This window comes from Tasmannia lanceolata, unplaced genomic scaffold (genome assembly GCF_043159265.1).
Source record: "Tasmannia lanceolata isolate RefF3 unplaced genomic scaffold, GAP_Taslan_0.1 ptg000008l, whole genome shotgun sequence".
Taxonomy (NCBI): Eukaryota; Viridiplantae; Streptophyta; class Magnoliopsida; order Canellales; family Winteraceae; genus Tasmannia; species Tasmannia lanceolata.
In genome coordinates this window covers 58498485-58516375 of record NW_027518685.1, presented here as the reverse complement: position 1 = coordinate 58516375, position 17891 = coordinate 58498485, and the positions used below count along the sequence as shown (strand labels likewise).

General features: G+C 41.2%; 2 protein-coding genes across 2 annotated transcripts in view; one reads left to right on the top strand and one right to left on the bottom strand.

Annotated features, from left to right (window-relative positions):
• The first annotated feature begins 243 nt into the window (after positions 1-243).
• On the top strand, positions 244-3205 carry RPD1 (Ubiquitin carboxyl-terminal hydrolase family protein). Its single transcript, XM_077387004.1, has 2 exons — positions 244-2122; positions 2203-3205. Exon 1 carries the CDS (start codon positions 453-455, stop codon positions 1842-1844), a length of 1392 nt encoding a protein of 463 aa, XP_077243119.1. The 5' UTR covers positions 244-452; the 3' UTR covers positions 1845-2122; positions 2203-3205.
• An 11833-nt stretch (positions 3206-15038) lies between these two features.
• The window catches only part of LOC143885395 (proteasome subunit beta type-7-B), a 40537-nt gene continuing 37684 nt past the window's right edge, over positions 15039-17891 (bottom strand). The window contains exons 7-9 of the mRNA XM_077389550.1: positions 16286-16384; positions 16116-16206; positions 15039-15308 (exon numbers count right to left, since the gene is read on the bottom strand). Coding sequence (XP_077245665.1) covers positions 15235-15308; positions 16116-16206; positions 16286-16384 — 264 coding nt within the window. The 3' untranslated portion in view covers positions 15039-15234. The remainder of the gene's footprint in view (positions 15309-16115; positions 16207-16285; positions 16385-17891) is intronic.

Here is a 17891-nt window from a genome sequence, read left to right as displayed (position 1 = left end):
TCCTCTTTCTATATTGGCGATGGCACCCCCTCCCACTTGTTCTGTGAGGTTGGCAACCAAGCACTACTTGTCACTATTCTACAAGGTAAATTTTCTGCAAATCAAATGTCTGTGTTTGTCTCCTTCCTATTGACTACTTATACCACTAATCTACTCGATAACTACTTGTATTGAAAATCACAATAAATTCGAGGAGAGGGTAATGTTGCCCAAGGTCTCCACCCTAACCCAACCCAACCCAACCCAACCCAACCCAAGAAAATGCCGACCCATTCCTAGCCGAATTTGGGTTGAACCCGACCCAACTCCGGCCCCCTCGTCTTCTTTTTGTTTACGCCCGTTTCCTGTCTACGCCTCTCTGCAAAAACCCTCCCTAAAACCCTACAAACCACTTCCAGTCCCACTCCTCACCTCCTTCCTTGTCCCTCCAAACGAAACAAAATCACAAAAAGATGAGAAAAACACCATTCCTTCTTCACTGGAACAAACCCTTCACCAACACCCTCTTTTCCCCAACCCAACTCCTCTCCACAAAAACCCCCAACACTCTCTCCAATCTATCCCCCTTATTCATCCTCATCCAACCCATGTCCCAATCCACCTCCATCCCCAAAAAACTCCAACGCGTTCGCGACCACGGATTCGACAACTACATGGAAGTCCACAAAAAGATCCGCAAAACCCTTAAATTCCAAGACCTAATTCTCTCCCAACCAGACCAAACCCTAGCCATAGCCCGCCTTGACACCCTTGCTCGCCGCCTCGGCCTCAAACAATATGAAGCAGGATCATTCCTCCTCAAATTCCCACATACCTTCCAAATCTATGAACACCCAGTCCAAAGAATCCTTTGGTGCCGCCTCACCCGCCAAGCCCTCCTCCAAATTGACCAAGAAAATTGCGCTCTCCAATCCCAAATCCCCCATGCCATAACCCGCCTCTGCAAACTCCTCATGCTCTCCAATTCAGGCCGCCTCCGCCTCGAACATATTCGAATTGCCCGCCTTGAATTTGGCTTCCCCGAGGACTTCGAATTCTCAATTATCCTAAAAAACCCCCAATATTTTCGACTGTTCGACTCTGATAAAGACCCGCGATCCAAATATGTTGAGTTAGTCGAGCGTGATCCAGCGCTCACCACCTGTTCGATAGAATGCCTCAGAGAGAAAGAGTACAGAGAAAGAGGTATTGACGCGGAGAACATTCGATTTTCTTTCATAATTAATTTCCCGCCAGGTTTTAAAATTGGTAAATACTATAAGATTGCTGTGTGGAAATGGCAGAGATTGCCTTATTGGTCTCCATACGAGGATATTTCGGGCTATGATCTTCGATCGCTCGAGGCTCGCAAGCGAATGGAGAAGAGGGCGGTCGCCACTATCCATGAGCTTTTGTCTTTGACTGTTGAGAAGAAGATTACTTTGGAGAGGATAGCACATTTTAGAATGGCAATGGACTTGCCCAAGAAGTTGAAGGAGTTTTTACTTCAACATCAGGGGATTTTTTATATCTCGACGAGGGGGAATCATGGGAAGCTTCATACAGTTTTTCTTAGGGAGGCGTATAGGAAGGGAGAGTTAGTAGAGCCAAATGATTTGTATTTGGCGAGGAGGAGGCTGGCAGAGTTGATCTTGTTGAGCCCACGAAAGGCCAATGTGGATCCTGAATTGGTTCATTTTAGGAGGAGTAGAGAAGATGAAGAGCTGGGGAATGTTAGAAGGGATTTTGTCGAGGATGACTGTGGACGGTTTAGTGTCAATGGTGAGTTGGGTGAAGATGGAGAAATCCGGGAGGATTCAGAATCTGATTCAGATTCTGGTGTTGATTCTGAGATTGTTGATTAGTTATTGCAAAGAAACAGATGACGGTGTTCGCATTCGAGACTGAATGAGATTATGCAAGGGGATTCAATTTGATCTGTGAGGGGTGACATGTTGCATGGCATCTCGGGGAATTGAATTTACTAATTTTGTTGTGCTATATTGGCCGTTGTTTATCCAATATACATTTAACTTGGACCAGTCATTGCCATTGATTTGTGAAACCATGGCAATTTGCATAGTGATCTTTAGGAAAGGAACTGCTGGTTGGAATCATTTCTGCCCCTGGTCTTTCAATGTAGGTAAGGTCAAATCTAAAGCTCTTTTAATAGAAATTATTTCCTCGGGCTGATCTGGTGCTGAAGATTTTTTCGTTCTATAGAGATTCAACTTCTTTGCTTAACCGGTAATCTCACTAACACCATAGCATGGAGTTGGGTGGTCCTGATCAGTTGGAGCCAGGACGATTAGACAAGTGTCCACTTCTTTGGGGCAGAGGAAATCTCAACATAGAAAATTGAATGTCGAGGTTTGGTTTAGAGGATGATACTTGCTGCGGCCAACTCTGTTTCCACTAATTGTCTTGCACTTGACTATCGGGAATTGCTGTAATTTATCTCTGTGGAGTGTGGGTCGCTTTGAATTCAGCCAGAAGTGGTCTTTCTGCAGGCAAATACTCATCTCTTGCACTGCCCAAGTATTCTTGTAAGTATCGACAACCAATCTCAACGTCATATTTATTGGTTTAGAGTTAAATTTATCAACACCATCAATTTGTTGGTACATGATGTTGTATTAAAATTGATAATGAATGATTGCATCATATTCCAAAAAACAAAGACATATATCATTGGTTGTTGGTTGTTGGCCAAGAAAAGTACTTAATGTTGGACAGTTCTTTCATTGCATGATAATAAAGAGAAATTCTACAAACTCCTAAGCCACCCAGGCTTTTGTTCAACCAAACACATCCTAAAGGAATTTCCATCAATGAAGATCTTTTGCCAGCTCTTAAATAGTTGAGTTCTTAAATACATAGGTTTTTTTTTTTTGAATGGTAGCAATTCATTAAAAGAAGGGAAGACCGAGACAGTCAAGCCCAAAGTACAAAAGCGAAAAAAGAAAAGAAAATACAAGGGAAAAATACAATTGCGGAGGGAGGAAATCAAACAACTCCAAACTAAGCCTATCCACCCCACCTCGAGCTAATCTATCTGCCTCCTGGTTTGCCGATCTTCTAATATGATTGCAAACTATGGCAAAATCACCTATCTGATCCTCTATTTCATCAAACAAGGATACAAACCTCCAAGGCGGTACTCGCACACCTCTTAGCCATCTAATTACATTCATTGAGTCACCTTCCACAATTAGTGAGCTCAAAATTTCACTTGGAATATACTTAATGCCTTGATGAGCAGCTTTTACTTCCACCTCACTGGAATCCGTCGTCCCAATGGGACCGGAGAAAGACCATAACACCTCACCCAAAGAATTTCTCAATACTCCACCAATCCCCGACGGACCTGGATTGCCCAAGCTAGAACCATCAAAGTTTAGCTTGAACATACCTGTCGAAGGAGTCTCCCAGTTTTGAACTGTGATGTGCCGCGACTCATTACTATTGCATATTATCCTCCATCCCTCCCATAAGTCATGAGCTGATACAAATAAAAACATAGGGGTAGTTCTCACCCAAGATATGACCATGGCTATTGCTTGAATGTAAAGGAAGTAAGGAGACTTTGCAACTCCATCGAAAATCCTAGCATTCCGCTCTTTCCATATGACCCATATAATTGCTAAAAAGCAAGAGTTCCACAGCACCTTTCCTTTATTTCTCCATGGAGCCGCCTCCCATTGTTGAAGGAGCTCAGATAAAGAGGATGGAAATACCCATGCTATGCCAAACCTGGAGAGGATCCCGCTCCATACCTTTCTCGGGACCTTGCAATGAATAAGAATATGATCAACTAATTCGCCGGCTTCAATACATAAAGGACAATGGTCCATCAGCCACATCCCCATTTTACGCAAAGTGTCTATAGTTTGGATTCGCCCTCTGACAACCGCCCAATCAAAGAAGCTCACCCTTGGTGGAGCTTGGATTTTCCAAACTTTTGCTTCAGTGGGGGAAACAGAGAGAGGCAAAAGGTGATAATGGAAAGATTTTACAGAGAAAATAGCAAACGAATCCTAGATCCATATCCTTTTGTCCCCACCCGATCGCTTAATATAGCAGCCTTCCAAAATTTCCATAAATCTAGCAACAGAATCCAATTCTCTGTCAAAGAAGTGCCTTCTGAACCTTGGAAACCATCTTAACGTTTTTCCCATCTCTTTCAAAACAGTCCTTCAAAAAAGCATTCTTTTGACTAGCCACTTCAAAGAGGGAAGGGAACATAACATTCAAAGGGACATGAGAGCACAAAGCATCACCCCAGAAGCTAATATGATCTCCGGAATACACTCTGAATTTAGTACCCAAATTGAACCGAAATCTGATTTTGAGGATGTCAAGCCAAACTATAACTCCTTTTTTGCCAAAAATGTCATCAGATTCCCAAAGACCCAGATTTATACCATATTTACCTTTAATGACTTTAGTCCATAGTTGTGAACGTTCTTCGCCAAATCTCCATAACCACTTTCCCAAGAGAGCCATGTTAGTCTCCTTGACTCTTCTAATTCCCAGCCCACCACTTTTCAGAGGCTTGCAAACATACTCCCACTTTACTAGTGAAATACCTTTCTTGTCATCACCCAACCCCCCCCCCCCCCCCCCCACCCAATAAAAATCTTCGTCTGCTCTATCCGGTTGACGACGCTCATGGGGCATTTGAAAATAGATAATTGATAAATAGGGATGTTTGCCAAGACTGCCTTGACGAGAGTTAACCTGCCACCTTTAGAAACTAACTTCCTCTTCCATGGATCTAACCTTTTTTCAATTCTTTTCACAATGGGTTGCCAAGAGAGCTTGCTAGGTCGTCCCTTCTCAAGAGGTAGGCCAAGGTTGGTGGTTGGAAGATGATCCAATTTACAACCCATAATGCCGGCAAGATTCATCGCCGCTTGATGGTCAATGTTGATTGCAAAAAATCTGGATTTTGAGAAGTTTGTTCTTTGGCCTGAGTTCAACTCATCACATCTTAAAATTGCCCTTAAATTTAGGATTTATAGTGCTTGAGGAGTGCCAAATAATAAGGTGTCATCCGCAAATTGAAGGTGTGATACCTCTGATTCAGATTGGCCAATCTTGAACCCCTATATCAAACCCTCTCTTCTCCCTTTATCTATCAGCCGGCTTAGAGTTTCTGCAACAATAACAAAGAGAAAAGGAGATAGTGGATCTCCTTGACGAAGCCCTCTTGATGATCTGAAGAAACCTTTTGGGGAGCCATTTATGATAACAGAGAACCATGCTGAAGATAAATAGCTCCTAATCATGCCCCTCCATCTATCTCCGAAGCCCATTCTCCCAAACAGATAGTCAAGGCAATCCCATTTAACCCTGTCATACGCTTTATCCATGTCTAATTTGCAAATAACCCCACCCATGATAGGTTTTGTATGCGTAGTTCACTAATTCATTGGCTATCAGGGAGCAATCCAAGATTTGTCTCTGGCAAACAAAAGCACTTTGATTTTCTGATATAATGGCTGGGAGAACACACTTAAGTCTTTCGGCTAACACTTTGGCAAGAATCTTATATAAGCACCCTACAAGGCTGATAGAGCGAAATTGTGAAACTTTTGATGCGCCATTGACCTTTGGAATGAGGGCTATAAAAAGTAGCTCCTGTTCTGCGGTCTAGATCCATCCTCTCAAAAAATTCATGAAAAATTTTTATAATGTCCTCTTTAACATACTCCCAACAGCTTTGGAAAAAAGCAAGACAAAAACCATCCGGGCCTGGAGCCCTATCCCTAGCCATAGAGAAGACCCATTTTTCAATTTCCTCTTCTTCGAATGGCTTTTCCAGAGCATCACTATCCCTTTCCTCCAAGATACTGAACTCCACATCGCAAGCTCAGGGCGGAAACATCTCTTAGATGAATAAAGAGAAACATAGAAACCAACTATCTCTCGGATGATGTGGTCTTTGCAAGTGGATAAAGCTCCATCCACTTCTAATGACTCAATTCTGTTCCTTCTTCTTCTAGCACTAGCAATGGCATGAAAATAAGTTGTTTTCTTATCACCCTCTTTCAACCATCTCGCCCTCGACTTTTGCCGCCAAGAAGTTTCTCCTTGTAGTAATAGTCTTTTGTGTTCTTCTTTTAGTCTGCCCATTTCCTCTATTTCCTCACCCCCCGCCGAATTATTTTCCTCCGAAGAAGTTATATTTTCAATTCTGGTTTCCAACCATATTTTCCTCTCATTACACAACTTCGCTCTGTCCTAATTCCATTCTTTCAGCTTTTTCTTAACAAACCAAAATTTTTCCCCGATTACTACATCCGCTGGACCGTCAACTTTATGGCTGACCCACCCCGCTCCCATCTTCTCTTCCATCTTCGGGATTTCCAACCAAGCAATCTCAAATTTAAAAGGTGAGGGACCCCACGAGTCCAATATTGGATCAAGGAGAATAGGCCAATGATCTGACACAGAATGGGTAAGAGCTTTCTGATAGACGTCAGGTACCGAGGTTAGCCAGCGCGGGCAGATAAGAAATCTATCTAGCCTGCTGCGGCTAGAACCCCTATACCAAGTGAACGAGGACCCAGATAAAGCCAAATCCACCAATTCATTGGAGGCAATGAAATCTGAAAAATCGATCATACCCTGGGAAACCCTGTTGCATCCTAGCCTTTCTTCAATAGATCTAACTTCATTGAAATCTCCTCCAATACACAATGGAAAATTCCACATTTGGCCGATCGCCATCAGTTCGGCCCAAAATAGGCTCTTTTCCGCTCTACAAAGTGGCCCATACATTCCTGTGAAGGTTCTCTAAGAGTTATCACCATTACTCCGAGTGTGCCTTGCCAGGATTGTTGCATTTCCCATTTTGATTGGTCCCAAGCCAGAAGAATTCCTCCTGATGCACCCTCAGCATCTAAAGAAATGAAATCCCAATCAGGTCTAACCCCCATAGATCTGACAAAAGCTCTATTGATGTTGCGCATTTTGGTTTCAAGAATGCGTATCACATCCGGATTTTGCTTTCGTAGCAGCTTCTTTATTTGGGCCTGTTTTTCAAGGGCGCCCAACCCATTTATGTTCCAAGATAAAATCTTCATTACCTAGCATTAATTTTGTTCTTCCCCTATGGGCAGCTTCTGCTACCCCTATCCAGACCTCCAGATCGCTGACCCCTATTCAGAGACCCACCATAATTAATTTCAGAATAAATGACATAGTTTAATAAAGGATAAAAGCTGACTACATGGTGACAAAATTCTAGTTAGCAGAGAAATATGTACTGCACATACAAACACAAACATTGATAAGTTCTTAAATAGTTGCTTCAAAACGAGCTTGGCTAGTCATTAAGTAGAATTCGAAGAGGCTGATTTTATGCACATTCAATCTTATTTTGTAGATTTCAATATTCATCCTAATTATTTAATGAGCTGGTAGGGGTCCACCAAAACCAAGCTGATGAGGATTGTAGGCCCACTAAGTGGCATATTTGCCAAATAGGACTTTTAGGGATTTTTATTTTCATGTTATTTAGTTTTTAGGGATTTTTATTTCCATTGCCTATATATATTGGGCTTCATGTATTAGACATTGGTTTTTGGAAAAAATATTTAGCACTGATTTTCTCCCGTCTAATTTTTTCTTCCCTTCCTTCTTCTCCCCCCTCTTTCTCTTTCCTCCCCCCTTTTCTCCTTCTCTTTCTCTTTCCATGGCCTGTATCAAAATCTTGCGCAGACCTAACCCATTGCACCACAAAACCCTCTTTTCTTCTCCACCCAAACCAGCCACCAACATATCCCTCTCCTACACCCACAAACAAGCAAACCTGAGTCAAAAATTTACGAAGAAAGGATCAAGAATGAAAAATCAAAGTGGTCGTCCTGTACCAACTTAGTATCAGCTATACCACAATTAAACTAGTTTGAAGAATCAGTTTTCATCACCAAGTGAAGCAGCATTTCCCTGCTTCTTGATTGCCACAGAAATTAGCTGCTAGAATTCCTGAATTTCAGCCACGAAACTAGTTTTCTGCTTGTGTTCTCAGCAGTGACTTTTCACTAGGTTTTGCCACAGGTTTCACCCTACCCCTAGCATCCTAAACCTATTACTTTCATCCTCAAGCCAAGAAAAAAAAATACCCTAAACCCATCAACTGTCCAAACCCCAAAGTTTTGTTTGCTTAACCCCAAACCCCACCCCATCCTTTAGGAACACCACCAGCAACCCTTCCTCTCATTCTTCCTCATCTCCCCCGCCGGAACTAGCAACACCACTAGAAACCCTTATCTTGGCCGATCCAAAGCCTAACGCAGCACTAAGCCTTGTTTAAGCACAAAAGAGAGGAGATTTGCTGACCAGAAAGTGCAGAAATCTGCACTTCCATCTCCGGTGCAACCCCCTAACGGTTGCCATCACCACCGTCCTCCGCTACGCTCGCTTGCCTTAGAAGAACCCAGGACCACCGCCGGCACCCAACACCCTTCTGCCGGTGCTACACCATGCCGGCACCGTACATCCTGGCCGAGATGGGAAACTGAGGTTTCCTTCGTGTGCACGGTCTCGTTCGTGGTAGAATCATGTTGAGAAAGGCAAGCCCTCTCTCTTAGCTTTCTCTGATAAATTATGATCGTGTTTAGAAAGGCAACTTGCCTTCTCCTTGCCTGGTATAAAAAAGGGGCTAGTTGCTTTTTATAACCAGTGAGTACAGGTAACATGTATACAAGGAAAGAAAAAAAGAAAAAAGAAAAAAACTAAAAGGTGCAGAAATGTATCTTCATTCTCTCTCTCTCTCTCTCTCTCTCTCTCTCTCTCTCTCTCTCTCTCTCTCTCTCTCTCTAAGTTGTATATTTCGTTTCGTTTTGTTTCGGCCGACACGAGCCGAAATTTCGGTTTCGGTCCAGAAACCGGAACGAAATTCGGTTGGAATTCGTTCCGTTCCAAATTTCGTTCCAAATTTCGTTCCGTTTCAATTCGTTTTGATTTGTTTCGGCTGAAATTGTCTGAAAAGGCAGAAAAAATTTTAAAAAAAAAATACGAGAATGCTACTATAGCCTTTGGGACTGTTTTTGGAGCATTCTACCCTCCTCTTATGACTGTTTATGACCTTTTTATAGCTGTTGGAAGGGTATTTTCCGTCTTTTCACATCCACAAGCATTCACACCACTATATATACCCCATTAACCATTGTTTTCCACTCTTCTCTTTCACCCTTATCTTACAAACTTCATTTACACACTTTCCCACCAACTAAGATTTCTTCTAATCTTCTTTTAAGCTCTTGAAGCTTCTCTAATTTTCTAACAATTTATGATTTTTTTTGCATTTTTTCATATTTTTAACTATTTAAAAAAAATCCCTCTGGAAAGCAGAATGAAAAGTTTCAACCGAAACGCGGAACAAAATGGCCGAAAAACCGAACCGTTTTGTTCCGGTCGCCAAAACGAAACGGCGAACGAAACGGATTTTACAACTATGCTCTTTGCTCTTTCTCTCTCGTCTCCCCTCTCTCACATTCACTAGTCACACTCTCTCTGGTATCTCCTTTTCTCTCTCTCCTCTTTCCATCTCATTTTTTCTCTTCACCATGGGCCATTTTCTCTCAAAATTTGACCGTGATGCCAAGACAAGAATTGTTCGGGACAACTTGAAGATTATATCCAGTTCATTCTCAGCTGCTAGTAGCTATCGGTATTGCTAATTTGGGATACATCTCATCCGTCAGTTCTGATCCGACAACGGTTGGGGCCATCCGAGAGTCCGTTCAGAGATCTGCGAAGAGCATTGAGTTCCTTTCGGCATGATAGACAGATTAGACAATTGATTTCATTTTTCGACACTAATCCACAATGGCTCCACCAGTTACTCCATATTTTAATGGGTACGCCGATTGATCTTTTAAGGATTGCACCCCATATAGCTACTATGAGGATGCATGTATATGATGGATGGCATACCACGAATACTACAACTATTATCACTGAGTGACCCTTTCCCGATGCAGAGAGACCGCGAGAAAAGGCGCCAAGTTATTGTGGATGGACATGTTGACAGAGCATCGTAGCTTAGGTGAGCTTCCATTCCGTCGATGAGAGGAGGTCCTTGATGAGTTTATGAGGACTAACGAATCATCAGTATGAGTGGAGGTTGATAAGTGAAGAAGCGGTTTGTCGTCTACGGAAAGCCGCAGCTCACCGTGAACGGGAAGCTGTAGTCCGTCGTGAACGAGAAGAAAAATTTGAGGACGGGTTGAAAAGGGTTGAGGCCGGGATGATAAAGGTAGACCTTCTCTTCAGAGAGTTTGATTCACGGAGGTGCCGCTTAGCTACTTCTCTTCTATCACCTGTTGATGATGCTAGTTCTCAAGAAGGGGAGAAGTTGCTAACATTATTGAGGAGGCGCATGATGATCGAACTACTAGTGTTAGTGATGCTGTTATTGATTTTGAGCCTGAGCCTATGTCTAAAATTGATCTGTCAGATCTTCTAGCCCGAGCCTATGTCAGAGATTGGGTTCTTATGATTCTACCTGAGGAATTTCTTCCTTATCATTCCACCCGCATTTCCAACTACTTTCATGGCTGTGCGAACATTACATCGCATGAGTGACTTTGACGGATTACGACTCCTACTGCTTGAGTTGGTTGTCTACATATTTGATCCAGGCGGAGAACAAGATGACAAGGACGAGTTCTTTCCAAGAAGGGGAGAATGATGAGGATTGTAGGCCCTATAAGTGGTATATTTGCCCAATAGGACTTTTAGGGATGGGATTGCTTCAAGGTCTTGCAACTACTCTAACCAAAAGGATTATTTTCCGCTAAATGGCTCCAACTGACATCAAAAGAAACAAATTTTTCCACCTTTGTTTGAACTCTCTGGTAGGCCGTGTCTACCAATAGATTATTAGGCAGAGTTCGTTCTTCCAAGTTGTAGCCTACCTTCTCGTCTCTAATTGACTAACGTGCTTTGGTATCTATTTAGGTGTCTAAATTTGATACTTTGAGACTCTGAATTATCCTAAATTTTGTAGTTTTTTTTTACTTCCAAATTTTTATTTAGAAAATAAATGTGTTATCTAGTAGCTAGACACCATGAAAATTTTATCATCAGTCCAGAGTCTAGACGCCATTGAAAGGTAATCCTATGGTTAGATGCAGTTGAAAGTTAGGTAGATATAGTTACCATTGGAAGCAATATTATCCAGAAAGTAGATGATAATGAAAGGGTTTAAAATGCTTTTATGGCAATCATCTCTAGATCATGTTATTGATGTGTGGGGTTTCATTTCTCATGCCTTGTTAACCACCCATTTAGAAGGAGCTAATCAGCTAATTGGAACACCAAAAAAGTAACTCTGTGTGGGTGGACATGCTACTCCTTACTTCCTCTAGGTCCCAATCCACCAAGTCCTCTATTCGACCCAGTCATTTCCCCTCTTGGAGTGGAGGGAGAATATCTTAGACCTGGCCTCGCCTACAGATAGGGTTGTCAATCGATCCAGACAGTCCAATAGTCCCGTATCCGAAGTTTAATAGATAGGACCTAGACACACTTCTAGGATCCATGGATATATTTCAGATCCAGATCATAAGATTTATAAGGTTTCTAATGACCTTAGCCTCTCTCATATAGTTTTAAAGCAAGGAAAAGCAAGCATTTCGTATTGATCTTTCTCCTCCATTCTGTATCCTCCCTGATTGCGCTGGGCATTTAATAAATTCCCACCCTACGCGACAGCCATGCGTCCTCTCTCTCGACACATCACCCCTCCTTCCTCCATGTTTCGACCCCCCCTCTTTTTATTACCCCACGCTCTTAACCCATGTATTCTAGGACTGCAACAGGGTCGGGTCGGGTCGGGTTTTTCAAAACCCTAGCCCAACCCTGGATCCCATTATCTCTGCCCTGACCCGCCCAGGGCTGAAAATTTTCAACCCATCGCCCGCCCTACACAGCTTAGCGCGGCCCTGACCCGCCCTGATTGGCTCTATTTGGGCAGGGCTGGGCCGGGCTGCCCTAATTGACCCTAGTGCAAATACCTATTAAGAGTGCCAAAAATAAAGCAACCACATATCATATAGAACAAAATGATCAATAAACAGAGAAAGGGAACAAAATAAGACAATATGAATTCAACAACATGATGGGCAGCAGAGACAATTAATAATAATAATCTAAAGAAACATCAATCAAAGATAATAGAAAACATTAGCAAAAGAAGCATGCACAGATGGTTCAATTCTATAATAGAAAACTTAGTGTCGGGCCGGGTCACCCAGAACCCAACCCAACCTTGAGCCGCCCTCAGGGTTGGAAAATCCAGCGCAGACCCTGTTCGGGCTCAGGGTGAGTTAGGGCTGACAGGGCCAAACTTGCACCCCTACAGTGTATTCCCTCTCTCTGTTTGTCCCTCTTCTCGACCCACTTGCCTACCTTTCCTTATTCCCTCAAGCTCTGTTCTATAGTGAGATGGATTTCACATGTACTATGAGATGGTATACAGAGATGCATGCTATGGGTCTTCTATTCGATCCCCGTCTCATGCTTGGAGAATCGGCACCACTGATAAGGGAAATCCAAGGGTGCCGTGCTTGAATCAGTCTTCTGATTTTTAGTTCCTTTTTAAGATTAGGGTTTTTTCGCTTTGATTTATGATTAGGGTTTTTCTCTATGATTTTAGGATTAGCTGATTTTCTGCTTCTGTTCTTCCATATTGCTCCCCTCTTTCTTAAATTTTGTGGTATTCCGTATGGGTATTTATACTTGCTTAAGAGTACGTGCAAACCTAAACTGGCGTTTGCATCTTTTTTATGTGTTTTGCTTGAGAAATTACCAACGGTATTTTTTGGATCTTTGCGAATGAGAAAACTCAAGCCTGAAGATCACTGAATATAAATTCAAATTGGTCCCATTTTCACAAGTGATTTGCGTTGTAAATCCACCCATGCGAGCTTGGATATGCTTGGTCATGTTTCATCTCTTGCACTTTGGTGGCCCACTGGACCGCAAATTTTACCTGTGTGTAATCTATGTAGGACCTACTAGACACTCCGATGGAAGGTCCAATTTGACATGGATCTTGACTGGGACATGGGAAGTAGGATCCAAAGAACACTCCGAATCCGATCAGACCGATAAGGGGTTTGAATGGATCATGATTAAGACATCGGTGGATCCGTTCCGAAGTGGATCCATTGACACGCCTACCTACGGATGACTTTAGTTTGTTAACTTGATTGGGGTCATCTCAATGTTCACGTAGGAACTATCTAATGAAGGGTTAGGATCATATTAATTTCATGTAGGTAACGCTTGTTGCTTGCTTTTTCTTTACGGCCATTTCTGGCAGCTAGGAATTTTTTTTCATGATAAATTAGTGTCAGCAAGTGGTGAGAGAGGGGTAGGACGAGTGGGAGAAGGAGAGACTTGGCACAGATGAGTTGAGGGTGAGGAGTGGCTCAAAAATCTGGAAAAAAGTTGATTATATTTCGAGTTTTGTTTCCTGGTTTTTCAGGCTTTTATTGCCCTTTTCACTCAGCCCCTCTCCCACCATCCCTCACTATTGGGTAAGCCAATATTCCAGGAAAAAAAATTCATGATAGCCAAGCAAACCCTACATTTCATATGCAAACTGTTCATCAAATTATAATAATCAGTATAACTATTATTTTGTACAAATGTCATCTTCACGCTAAAGCCTACTGAGTTTGTATATGGTGTTGGTAGGTACATGCGAATACAAAACAAAAATAAAAATAGAGTGGAGCCCAAATTATTGGATGATCCAAACCACTCATTTGTTAGCCCCCCCCTGCCCGTTTGAACAGGCCGTACCCTAAAAATATCTCCATAGGATGACCCTAACCATCCTATCTATAGATAGAAGACAATGTAGGAACCTCTAGATTTTGAGGGTTGGGATCATCCTGTGGAGACGATTTGGGGGGTAAGGCCTATTTAAGTGGGACCCAATAAATGAGCAGTTTGGATCATCCAATGATAGGAACCCCACTGGGACACCATTGAAACACTCACAATGGCACAAGAATTTTATAATCAAGGATTGTAAAATCCTAGATTTTACAAGCTAAAACCTGGATTTTATAATAATAATTACTCTAGTATGAATTTTTGGAAAAGAAAAACTTATAAGAAGTTCTTGCTTTTTCGTTGTTTGATTATCCATAAAGAAAACAAACTTGAACCACTGAAGTTGAAGAAGTTTAATCTAAGATAGACCTCCAATTTATAATGATATCTTTCCTTTAAAAAAAAAAAAAAAAAAAAGCCACAGACATCATTTCCCACCAAATTGTGGCAACAAAAAACATTCCTTGGAAAGAATACCCTGTGAGAAACATTTTTCCTGCAATCCAAGTAGCCATGCAGGATATAGTCGCAAGATGTTATTACATGTAAGGATAATAAGGTTGCATTATGTTATTGAACATATAGTTTTCTTCTACTGTGACGTTTTCTATTTACTAAGTTAGTTTATTAGTTGGTTATATGTGTGTGTATGTTTGATTGTTTATCTTCTCTCTCTTTACTTGCTTTCAATTTTTTAAGCTTTGCCATTCAAAGAACGCAACAATTGCAGTGACAGAATTCAGATCTCTGTTTGTAGACCCGTCTATTTTTCCACACAACAGAGATGGGGCCATGAAGTCTATTGATTATCATGATGTCATTATAAATATGATTTCACCACAACCAAGTTTTGACACAAGCACTCACCTTGCTTGTCATTTAGTATTTTATTGGTTTGAAAGTGCTTTTTGGGAATCGTAATAACCTTTTCACAGCTCTTTAAATACTAAAAGACAAGCAAGTGAGTGCATGTATCAAAATATGTTTGTGCTGAAATCAATTCCTGCAAGTGTCCCTGTAAATAAAATTCCTGTAATCCAAACATAGCCTGAATGAGATGATATCGACACTCCCTTGTTTTGATGTTGGAGCTGTCATCATTTGAAACTTCACTGATATCTGTTGATGGCTTTCTGGGAATTGTAACAGGCACTGAGAAGTGGACAATACAGAGTTACAAGGTCAAAAACAAGGAATTGCAGATACCATCTCCCTCACCATAATTAGCAAATACTTCAAAAGTACGAATAAAGAGGGTTGAATGAAACCCAAGAATACAATTCAGCACAAAGTAGATTCTCATCCACAGTTAGTTCCCAGAAAATATATGAATGGTTTTATATATGGTGGATCATAAAACCAATAACATTTTGCTCTCTCCACTAAGACATCTCACTCTTCCATTGCATCTGCTTCAACTACTTCCACTTTCTCCTTCAAAAGGGTGATCTTTGTAGACAGGACCTCTGGAACCAAAACACCAAAAACTAGAATCAGACAAACTCATGCTCAATTGAGTTCAATGAAGGTAAATTTACTGCTCCAGTCACTTCTAATATATTTTCACAAAAGAAGTAAATGGCCTAAAGGGCAAATTTGAGTCCAACAATCAGTCATCAAAATCCAAAACAAACAGGGCCTAAAAGAAACGGCATTATGAAACAAAGCAGCAGGGCATGAATATAAGTTATATATAAAAAAAGGGCGGCCCAGTGCACGAGGCTCCCACCATTGCAGGGTCTAAGGAGGGAAGTACATTAAATTATGAATATTATTTATTTATTTTGAATGATAAGACTCAATTCATTAAAAAGCAAAACCGAGCTTTTTTACATCTAGGATACATACTTTTTTTTTAGAACAAAAAAAAACAACTACATACATGTGGCAGGATTATGTCTTTTACACTTAATGTAGAAGCATCAAGGCATTACCATCCACCCCCCCCCCCCAAAAAAAAAGAAGCATCAGGGCATGGATATGATACAGTTGCATTGCCATTTTTGAAGTAGCTGAGTACAACAGATACACACGAGTGGAATAAATTTAACTATATAAATTGCAAATACGTCAAAAGAAGAAATGAATTAAGGTTCTGTCCAACAATGTTGACAAATGGCAAACATGTGTGCCCCCATAGGATATTTATCAAAAACCGAGTGTCCCTGTTATATAAGCCAATGGATGATTTCGTAGTTGGTCTACCTCAACTTATTATGCAAAAGTCAAGGACAGAGAAAAAAGTAAATTCTAAGGAAAAAGAAGTCACTAACCAGTGTGCCCCTTGACAAAAGAATAGCCCTTCGAACTGACGTAGGTACGAGGATTTGGCAACTGGTGGTTCCTCAAATACTCTTTGTGGCCCTGAATTTGGAGATGAAAAGTCATAAATCATTATTACATCAACTTCAATGTTGAGGTTATCAAACAATAAAGTACAAACCTTGGTTATTACACAGACATCAACATTGCTTCCACTTCCCAAGTCATTGAAAATACCAGAGCATATCGCCTCGCATACGAGTTTAATTCCTTCATCTCTCTGCAAAGTTAACTTGTTCAAGTTATAATGCACATATTAATAGCACACAAGATATGGTGGTATCAGCAGGAAAGGTCCATATTTTTTCCTTGGTTTCCAAGAATTGCAACAGTTCAATTTTATTTGATGGAAAACTAGAGGCATCTATGCATCATTCTCAACTTACGACACGTCAAACTTACTCATAACTCAGATTCTCATCCAATCGATGGGTTAGGTGAAATATCCCGTAACTTGCACGCAACTACTATACGATTGAAACACAAATAGGCTGACTGTTCGGTTGCCACATGCCTGGCATCCTCAAGGATGTTCCAAGCAAAAAAATGTTTTTTTTTGTAACTTTACGGTGTTTGGTTGCCAAGTTAGCATCACAGTCCCTAGAGACTACTAGACAAGATTCAAAGGTAATTATTGCTTGTCTGGTGACGTGGCGCACCCTTGTTCCCTACTTTTACTTTCCATGCAAAATTTCTCCAAAAAGGAGGAATTTTGCTTTCTGTTTCTCTCTTCCTCTCTTCCCCTCTCTCCTCTTTCTATATTAGTAATGACACCCCCTCTCATTACTCTACGAGGTTGGCAACCAAACATTACTTATCACTATTCTACCAGGTAAATACTAGGTAGATCAGACACTACAAATGTTTGTCTCCTCCCTATTGACTACTTATACCACTAATTTACAAGGTAACTATTTGACACTAGGTCACTGATCAGTTTCGCTATCAAGTCGTATTAGAACTGATTAGTGACCCAAAAGACTTTGAAATTCCCAGGAGAAGTATAAAAGGATAGGTGGATGACGGTCCATCAGTATAACTCCAGGAGAAGGAATTGTGTTACAACTTTTCAACTTGGAGATCAGGAGACTGATTGTGTGCATACATCAATTTCAGATCCAAGAACTGGCACGGAGAACGAGGAGTGGAGGCTTCCCATATCTGCAAATCCTGAACAGGTAATGAATCAGACCATGCTGGTGGCAACAGGAATCAGGGAAGAAAAAGGGATGAGGCCTCACAATCTTGTTGATGAGAAACAGATAATAGGAGGTTCAAGAGTGCCCTGGTTTGGGCAAGAAGGAAAGCAATGGAGATAGGACCATCAGAACACATGGAAGAATTCAAGAACTGTTTGTAAGCAATCCCAGCAGGTCAATGTGATCTCAGTCATCCTCGATAATGGAGGGATAAGGTGGAAGTGCCTCTCGAGGCGATAGACATCAACTTTTCACTAGTGTGGTGCTTAGATGAGAATCATGGTGTGCATGTCACGACCTTAGAAAAATAACATTAAAGGTGAGGTAAATGACACCTCAGGTCTTTGTTCAAGGCTTTCAGTTTCAGTTTCGGTATATGTTTTCGAAATGACATAAATGGAAACATTTCAGTTTTGGATGGAAATTTTGATGAAAATCATGTAACATCAAGGAAACATACAGAAGCATGTGTAAATTATGGATATTTAGGATGAAACTTCATGAAGTGCTAGAATAATCACAACATTT